Source organism: Notamacropus eugenii, chromosome 3 (genome assembly GCF_028372415.1).
Source record: "Notamacropus eugenii isolate mMacEug1 chromosome 3, mMacEug1.pri_v2, whole genome shotgun sequence".
Lineage (NCBI taxonomy): Eukaryota > Metazoa > Chordata > Mammalia > Diprotodontia > Macropodidae > Notamacropus > Notamacropus eugenii.
Genome location: NC_092874.1, coordinates 376,554,672 through 376,563,826, shown reverse-complemented (window position 1 = coordinate 376,563,826; position 9,155 = coordinate 376,554,672). Strand labels below are relative to the sequence as shown.

General features: G+C 40.3%; 1 protein-coding gene across 1 annotated transcript; it reads left to right on the top strand.

The window, feature by feature from the left end:
• Positions 1-1,755: 1,755 nt before the first annotated feature.
• RFK (riboflavin kinase) lies at positions 1,756-8,954 on the top strand. The gene is made up of 4 exons (XM_072597479.1): positions 1,756-2,129; positions 5,218-5,369; positions 5,861-5,963; positions 6,816-8,954. The coding sequence occupies exons 1-4, from the start codon at positions 1,799-1,801 to the stop codon at positions 6,944-6,946; spliced, it is 717 nt and encodes a 238-aa protein (XP_072453580.1). The 5' UTR covers positions 1,756-1,798; the 3' UTR covers positions 6,947-8,954.
• Positions 8,955-9,155: the final 201 nt, after the last annotated feature.

The following is a 9,155-nucleotide window of genomic DNA, read 5'->3' as shown; positions in this document are numbered from 1 at the left end:
AAGAGTTGTACATGACTGAACAATAAAAAAGGGCCTTACTTGATCTTACCCAAACTCTGGGTCATATAGCTCAGGAGGACAGAGTATATAGTTGTCATCTGTGGAATTGTGAGACACATATCCATTATCTAGAGTGTCACACTCTTGAATGGACAAACTGCAATCTACCTGAAAATTCTTACCACAGGGTACTCTTCAAAGATCTGCCTTCAGATCTTTCCTGCTTTTCTTAAAGCATTTTTTCCCCTTCAAACACAACTTCAACGACTAAGTCTATGCAAATGATCTCTCTTTTAAATCTGTTGTCTCCAGCATTGATCTCACTTCTACATGGACATCCCTGCGGGCAACTTAAATTCTACGTTAAAAATGGAGCTCATGTTTTTCCCTCTCCAGCTCTTGACTTCAGAATTTGTCTGGGACACTACCATTTACTGGTCTCCCATAATTTTAGCTTTGGGTTATTTTTGGCTATGACCTGTCCCTTACCTTTACATTTCTTTACCCTTTCATTTCTATCTACAATCTCTCAAATCCATGCTCTCCTTTCTATTCCCACTGCCATACCCCTACTACATATAGTCCACCCACCTAAACTACATGGTAATAACCTAACAATTAAATTCTTCCCATTTTTGCTTTTTCTGCCAACCCAATCTAACAGAATAACATCTAGTAGCTCTAGTGCATAATTTAGACTCCTTTGCATGGTACTTAAGGTCCCCTCCTCCCCTAACCCGGCAGGATCCTACTTTTCCAGTCTTTATCTCAAATTACTTTACTCTCCCCCTACCTGAACCACACATTTCATTCATTCTCAGGCTTCTTTCCCTTTGCTCTCGTAATAACTAGATAACTTTTGTGGTTGTGTTTTCCGTGTGTTAGGCTCTTCCTGAGTCGACTCATAGGGAACTCTGCGAAGTTCTCTAATGCACTAATCTGAAACTTTGTATCCTAGCCTCTCTTCTGGGTTCTTTTTCCCTCCACTAACTAGCCTGTGAATTTGTCTATGCCGTGACCGTACGTCGGCGAAGCTCTTTTCTCATCTTCTCCATCGCCTAGCACAATGCCCTTTACTAATGTTTACTTTTCCATGTTGGATACATTTTGGATACATTTTGGATACAAATGTCTCTAACTCTAACCTCTCATGTTCTCCAAAACCTGGACCAGCCCCAGTTCAAAGCCACTTTTCCGCCCCCATTCCCGTCTGCCCGGAGGGACCTGCAGCTGCGCTGATGGACCGGCTGGTCTCTAATGACCCTCGGGAGGGTGGGGGTGGGGAAGGCACCCCGCGGTGCCCGCAGCTCTGGGGATCGGCTCAGGCCAAAGAGTGGGAGATCCAAAAAGAAGCGAGGTTAGGCCAACGTTAGCGGAGGGCGGCCGCCTCTGGAGGCCATGTTGGGTCAACTGGCCGTTCTAAGCAGTTTCCAAAGCTTGAATTTGAATGTCCGGCCCTCACGAATCACCGACGAACACAGACCAAGCCGAGATCGACGGTTTTGGAACCAGCTACCTCTCGGTCTGCTTCCTAACAGACCGAGCCGCGGCCGCGCGAGGACAGGCCCTCACGCATGCGCAGATCCCCGGTTCTGCTAGTCCATTAGAAGAGAGGGAGGAGGAGGAGGAGGGGAGGGTTAGGTAGAAAAAGAGCGAGCGGAGCCGGGGCGGGAGAAACAAGACGGACACGCCTCCTGCCCAATGGGAACGCGCCTTTTCGCTCCTCCGTCCTCCTCTCCCCGCCCTCCGCTTCTTCACCGCCCTCCGCTCGCCTAGATTTCCGCTCTAGCCGGCTTCGATGAGCTACTGCGGTTTCTCTCGGGTCAGCGGCGTGAGGCGGTTCTGGCGCGCGCCCTTCGCCTGCGGCGGTCCGGCCCGGCCCGTCGGCAGCGAGTCTCGCGCTCTAAACGCCCGCCTGCCTCGAGCCCTTGGGGAGCCCCCTCCCCTCGCTCCCGGCTGGTCGCGGGGGACCGTTGCCCTGAGTTCGACGGCGGCTCCCCCGGACTCCTCGCTCGGGCCGTCCCCGGAGCCCGGAGCCAGCGGCGGGATGAAGCACCTGCCTTACTTCTGCCGGGGTGAAGTGGTGCGGGGCTTCGGACGGGGCTCCAAGCAGCTCGGCATCCCCACCGGTAAGCGGGCGGGGTGGGGAGAACCCGGAGTGTCCCCCGGCGGGGCGGCCCCAGGGCCGGGTGCACCTCGAGCCGCATCCCGCGCTCCCGATTGGGGGGATCCCAGACTGCCTTGTCCCAACCTTAGCGATGATCTCATCCCCCTCCCTCCGGCCCCATCACACTTGGGGAGACGGAGCCCGGGAGTCGGGCGGTGGAAGCGTGGGCTCGCCCGAGCCGTCGGGGCTGGGAGATCCGTGGGCCCCCCAGGCTCGCCCCGGCCTGGCCCGACCAGGTGAATCCGCGGAGTCCGGGTATCCTGGGCTTGCCTTCCCGTGGACCCAGCCGAGCCCGCGCCTGCCTGCGCTTGGGCCGGGCTGCAGGGTGGGCTGTACTGGATCTGAGGAGCGCGTGGGGCCGGCCTCCGAGCTGATACCTCTTCTGCGAGAGAGATAACCTTTGGTCTTTGTCACTGCCCTCCCCCCACCCCGCACCCTGGCGAACACCCAGCACCCTTGTAGGTGAAGCTCAGCCTCACCTGGGTGAGCACTTAGCGCCCGCGGGAGCTGAGAACCATCGGCCATTTATGCTTGCTTGGATTATTTTTATGTTGGGTCTGGGTTTTCTTAAGGGCCATTGACTTAATACTGTGTCGGTGAGACCATTCAGAAATTGTAATCTAGTGTTTTAAATATTTAAATTTGATATTATGGCGAACTTTGGGTAGGCAGGACCAGGAATAATAACTGACATTCATAGAGCACTTGAAGATCTTTAGAGCTCTTTAGGTACTTTGTCTCCTTTAAGAGTCTCCTAACAACCCGGTGAGGAAGGAAATAATTTATTCCCGTTTAATTGAGGAAGCAGAGTTTAGGTGATGTGGCCATGGTTACACAAGTAATAAGTTGGGGGCACTGTGAACCCAAGTCTTTGAGATTTCATATGAATGCTCTATCCTTAGAAGTCTCTTTTTCTCAAGGAAAGTGAGTCATTAGAGAAGGGGATGGGGGGAGGAAAGATAAATAACCCCACAAGTAATACCTATACTGTTAATCAGCCAGATGCTGTATTTTTAGTAGGGAATGGAGGAGAGGTGGGGAGACCCACAACTTACTTGCCTGCCTGCTCCCCTATTGAGTAGTATAGCCATAGTACCTCCCCTTTTCTGGGGAGGAGCGCGTAATCTCCAGTTGTTTTCTATGATTAGTAGCAAATCACCCTCATTGAAGGTTACTTTACCAGTTTATCTTACAGCTTTTAAATCCAGAACTTCAAGAGATTCTGGTCTGTAATGGTTCATTTAGTGAACACTAAGCCTAAGATGAATAAGAAGTCAGAGAGCATTCATAGTTTACCAGAAATCACCTTTGTTCTGATTGATAGAGTAATTTAAAAGTCGTCTAACTTTAAATCATTAAATTGCATCATGCCAGCTGTGAAGCTTTGTAGATTAAGTAAATATAACTTTTGAAGTAGAATACCTAAATCTATAATGTAGAATTTATTTCTTCTTGGGAACAAAATTACCACTTGAAGTTTCACATCAAATAAAACAACACATTTATTGTGAATATAAACATTAATAACTAGAGATCCAGTTGAGACAGTAACGTATCTTATTCATTAATATTTATGAAACAAGGAAAAACAACACACTAGTCAAAGTAATTTGCTCAGAACAGAGTAAGCTTCATAGAATTTTTAGTTTTTAGCTTGATAATGCAAATGAGAAGACAGAATAGTAAAAACATAATAAACTGAAACTCTTAGTCTCTTTCTGTATAATTCAGAACCTTGCATTTTTAAATATCAAAGCTTCCACAATTACATATTAAATTATTAGCTGGAGTTAATCATTACACATGGTACATTCAGCCACAGCTTTCTTAACAACCCAAAATGCTTCTGAATCCTTCCTTCTGCACGACTCCCATCATTCACTTAATCATTAAGTAAAGCATAGTTTTAAAGCCTAATCTTCAGCAGTCCACTAAAGTCCTTTCTTATTAAATATTTATTAAGGGTGTTTAAGGTACCTGGGTATACAAAGATAAAACTAAAATAGGCCTATCAAGTAACATATTCATATGTTGTAAAAGTGACCCTGGACAGAGGTTCATCATCAAGTTGACCAAGAAAATTGACTTGAGTTGGAACAGGATTTGAGGGGACCTAAGAACAGTTGGAAGAGCAATATTATTAAACGTGGAACATAATATGCTTTCTGTGAGAGCTTGAAATCTTGATAGTTGAAATTCCATTATTGATTAATTCCTGGAAATACAGATCTGCTGAGATTATTAGATAAATGAAAGATAAGCCTTCTTTAAAAGATTATAAGGAACATAGAGTAGAGCTAAGAGGACCAGTTTTAGATTGTTTATATAACTGGGTGGTTGAGGTTGAATACAACTGACACATCAAGTTAGGAGGAACCCTGAGGTTTGGGATGTGGGGGAGAACTAGCATTGATTTGGAAGGGAAGCTAACTCCTTCCTTCGTAGAAATTCCCTAAGGTCTAGGTTAAGATCTACTAGAAATGACACCTCATAGTTTTGGAAATATCTATTTCTGGAAGAAGTAAATTTATGACTGGGGAAGATACAGCACATCTTTGCCAAGGGAAAAGAGAAATGAAAAAATACTGAGCACTGCTGCTTTAGTGTATGGAAGGACGTAGGGCTGCAGAGAGTGTGTCAAAAGCAGGTAGTAGGATGGACCTGTCCCTTGGTGCCTCTATTGCAGTCTGTACTTCACACTTACTTGTAGGAAGTACTTGGCATCTATCTATCTGTAGTAATAAACAACTCAAGGGAGCAAGAGGGGAGGGAATAAGCTTTGACCATGGTGCCTACTCGTTGCAGGTACTGTGCTAAATGACTTTACATACTTTATCTCATTTGAGAAGTTCACATTCTGATTTACTTCCTGCTCCAGAGACTGAACCACCCTAGAGCCAGAATTTTGAAGGGATGGGTCTTGGGGATTAATGTATAAACTGTTACATCATCTTGGTTGGGGTTCCTTTTTTGTATTTGTAAGGCTGGTGTGAATATTTAATGTAGAACTTTTGTCAAACTAACATTCAACTCATGCTTTTATTATTCAGCTAACTTTCCAGACCACGTAGTAGATAATCTTCCAAGTGATTTTTCTACTGGAATTTACTATGGTTGGGCCTCTGTTGGAAATGGAGATGTCCATAAGATGGTTTTAAGCATAGGATGGAACCCATACTACAAGAATACTAAAAAATCTGTGGTAAGGATTTTATCTTTGGTTTGTTACACTGTATAATTCTGAAGATCTTTGTGTACAAAATAGGAGGAAAAACAGTTTCCTTACTCTAACATTTTCCTAAAGTTTCATGTTTCTAATATTGTTAAGGAACTAAGTCTTTTACTGAGGATAATATAAAGGATTTCGGGGAAGTTTTTTTCATTTTTTCCCCAAACCAAACAACTTTAAAAGGCTTACCGACTGATCAATGCAAATGCCAACCCATCATTCCATAGGACCAGTCCTCCTGACTAAAGAAATTATGAACTAATGGTACAGAATGAAGCAATTTTGGACATGGCTGAAGCAGAGTTTTTAAACTATGAATATTTGTTTCTAGGATGTTTTGTGTGTGTGTGGTATGGAGTGGGAGGAAGAGAAAAATCAACTTTGAAAAATTCTATTCACAAAATACAGATTCTATTGCCCATTTAGGGTTAATGATCTCTAAATTTTTTTTTTTGACTTCATAGGAAACTCACATTATACATACCTTCAAAGAGGACTTCTATGGGGAAATCCTTAGCATAGTCATTACTGGCTACATCAGACCAGAGAAAAACTTTAGTTCGATTGGTAAGTTCTTTTAAGAATATTTAATAGTTCGTTCTGTTTTTTCTTCATAAGAGGAGAATGCAGTATGATATCTTAACTCTTAAGATTTCTTTTCACAAATTAACGAGTTAGAGATAATTAACACCTAGTAGTTAATACTTTAGCAATATTTGGTACTTTAAGAGAATAACCACATAGCTTAGTTATTTTATATCTCTTTAATTCCACAACAAAAACCCTACTCCAGTGGGTCTTTGACCTTTGTGCCTGAGCCACAGTTGATGCTGAAGAAGGAAATAGCTGTTTGATATATATAGATAGTGGATATATCTTCTGGGGGAGAGCTTAATAGTCCTTTTTCTACACAACATGAATCATGACTTAGGAGAACAGTTAGAAGACAATTACAGTTAATACAAAAAGCTAACATTATGTATTATGGTTTCAAAGTATTTTACTTTTATTACGTTTGATTCTGTGTTTGAGGTAAGTACTTTTTAGAGGTTAATTTCCCCAAGTACGTGTCACTAGTAAGTGGTAAAGTTGGAACTAAAGCTCCTGGTCAAAAATCATCTCAAATCTAATCATCTCTAATTCAAAATCCTTTCTGAACTTTTTTCACTACATGAAAGATAAATACGTTAATCCAGATATGGTGTGATTAGGACTTGTGTTGGGGTGGTAGTAGTAGGATCATCTCAAATTTATATTCTTGAATTTCTTTTTTAAAGTAAAAATTTGAAAATACTGTTGACATCATGGAGTACAAATTTAATAATAAAATCATGATCATTTCCTCATAAGTTTTTCATTCTGTGATGAGATTATTTCAAGTGTATGGCTTATATTCACTTTTATCTCCTGCCCTCACAGATGACCTTATTTCAGCAATTCAAGATGATATTGAAGAAGCTAAGAGACAACTGGATTTACCAGAACATTTGAAACTCAAAGAAGATAATTTCTTCCATATGCCAGAGAGCAAGATAATCAATGACCACTGATCAAGCCATTTTATTTACTTGTATACTTTTTCCTTGTATTCCAATACTCTATCATTGCTGCAGCCTTTTATTTGATTAGCTTAAGAAAATTTTCCCAATAGCTGTGAATTAGTTTATACAATACAATGTAGTTACATTAAACCCATCATGCAGCAGTACCAAAAAGATTCATTTAAAAATCAAGATTTTTTTAATGTGTTGAACTATATAGAAGCTGAACTATATGGAAGCTTCATGAAACAGACTAAAGTAAAAGTAGAGAGCATAGCAGTATCTTAAGTTTTTTATGATGGAAATATATGTATATAAGTAAAAACTGACTGTGTTAGCTCTAAGTCATTTGCTGCAGGTGAGAACAGAGATCATTCTAGTGGCTACAAATTCTCTATTTCTGACTTCAAACTAATGCTACTAGACGTCCATGCCATGGAGAAGTAAAATGCGCACTGCGTGAAGCTTTGCAGCGTAATGCCCCGGAAGGAAGAAATGGTTGGATTTGTGTTTGATATATCTGGTGTAATATATTTTAAGAAGAGATTTTGTGAAATTCTGTTTTATTTGGGATTATTTATTAAAAAGAAGTTTCTTATTAGGGTCATTATTGCACTGCTTTTCATTTTATATTTATTTCCATGCCCTGAATTCTAGGGTTTTTGAATTTTTAAGAATAGTTCAGAACTGTCGCTCTCAGTTTTCCATGGGTTTTCTGGCCTTTTATTGTAGATGTTAGTATCTGAAGCTTCTTTTACTCCTTAAACTTTGATTTCTTTGTTCATAATATTTTTTCCAGTTTATGATCTTTACGTGTAGTATATCTAGTCCTCTCCCTCTGCTTCAGAAAAACAACCCCTAGTTTTTAAAGTGGGCAGGGGAATGGTCAGAATTAACCAGTTGGGTAGAAAAAGCCAAAGTTCACCTCATGTTTCCCAGAGGGAAAACACTTAAAGCCAATTAGAGACTTTATTTTTAAAGTTATTTAACTTATTTTAAATGTAAGTTATGTGTGTTAAGCATGTGTAAGCTCTGCTGTAATTGTGTAATTACAATGTTAATGCCTGTCCTTACAACCTGAAAAAGGATTTAGAAGGTTTATAGGTTAAAATTTTCTTTAAATCTTCCCCTTTTAATCTCATGTGCTTTTCCTCTTTTTAAAAGACCTGAATTTTTTATTAACGTTTAGGTTTTTTTTTAAAAGAAATGCTATTAAAACATTGGATTTTTAAGAAAATGTACTTGGATGTAATTTGCTTTAGACCCTTAAATAACAAATCACCTCTACTTTATAAACCAAAATAGAAGAGAGAATCTAGAAGAGATTTTAGCCATCCCTAAATCACTTCTGTTAATTTGTTTCAAAGGGAACTTCATTGTGTAGTGCCTTAAAGATCAAAACGGTTCAGGAGTAGACATTCTAAGAATGTTAAAAGAAAAACAAAAATTCAGGCTTATAAACAATGATATCCCTTGAGGAAAACGGCTGTTTTTTAAAAATGCAAAAACTGATGGAGGATGAGTGGATCACTCACTTAAATTTAAGTGTTTTAGATTACTTTGTAAAGGACTTGTTTTGACAAAACAAAGCAGTCATGGGATTATTGCTTTTATTTTCCTTGTTTTAATCTTTAAGTGCCATTTAATCAGCAGCCCCATAATTTATTATCTAGTGATAAAATGTTAGTTTTTTTTTTTTTTACAGAGTAAAGATTAAAGCAAACAGTTAATAAAGTACAACATGCACCCATGCTTATTGTTGGAATAACTTCAGAATAGCACTGTACTTGAATCCCTTACCTTGCTGTTACAGCATCTGTGAACTCTGAAAGCTTTTTTGTATTTTACTGGTGATTAGCATTTTGTTAGGTGTCAACCGTTACTTTTTGATTGGATGTTTAATGTTTGGACTTCACTAGGGATTAGTTATAAAAACGTTGTCAATTTAATGTAGTGCAGGAAATGTTCTTTGTTTGATTAAAATTAATTAAACATTGTCTTCAGAGATGAAAATAAATCTTGATTCAGTGTTGTCCTTTTTTCCCTCCTGACCTAATTTTGAAGTTTTTAGCTTCAGCTAGTCATTGTGGTTTCTTTTTCCTTTAATTGAAACTACCTAATTTTAAGATATTACAAAGTAGCTTTGGCAGCTAGCCATTTTAGGATTGAGGCACTAGCTGAATGAATGTTAGGGGAAATGAGTCTGGATTTACCGTAG

Bases quoted from the DNA above. Each gene is read 5' to 3' on its own strand.
- RFK (XM_072597479.1), top strand. From the start codon at position 1,799: ATGAGCTACTGCGGTTTCTCTCGGGTCAGCGGCGTGAGGCGGTTCTGG. The intron at 5,370-5,860 runs GTAAGGATTTTA...TTGACTTCATAG, and splicing joins AGAATACTAAAAAATCTGTG to GAAACTCACATTATACATAC. The intron at 5,964-6,815 runs GTAAGTTCTTTT...CTGCCCTCACAG, and splicing joins GAAAAACTTTAGTTCGATTG to ATGACCTTATTTCAGCAATT.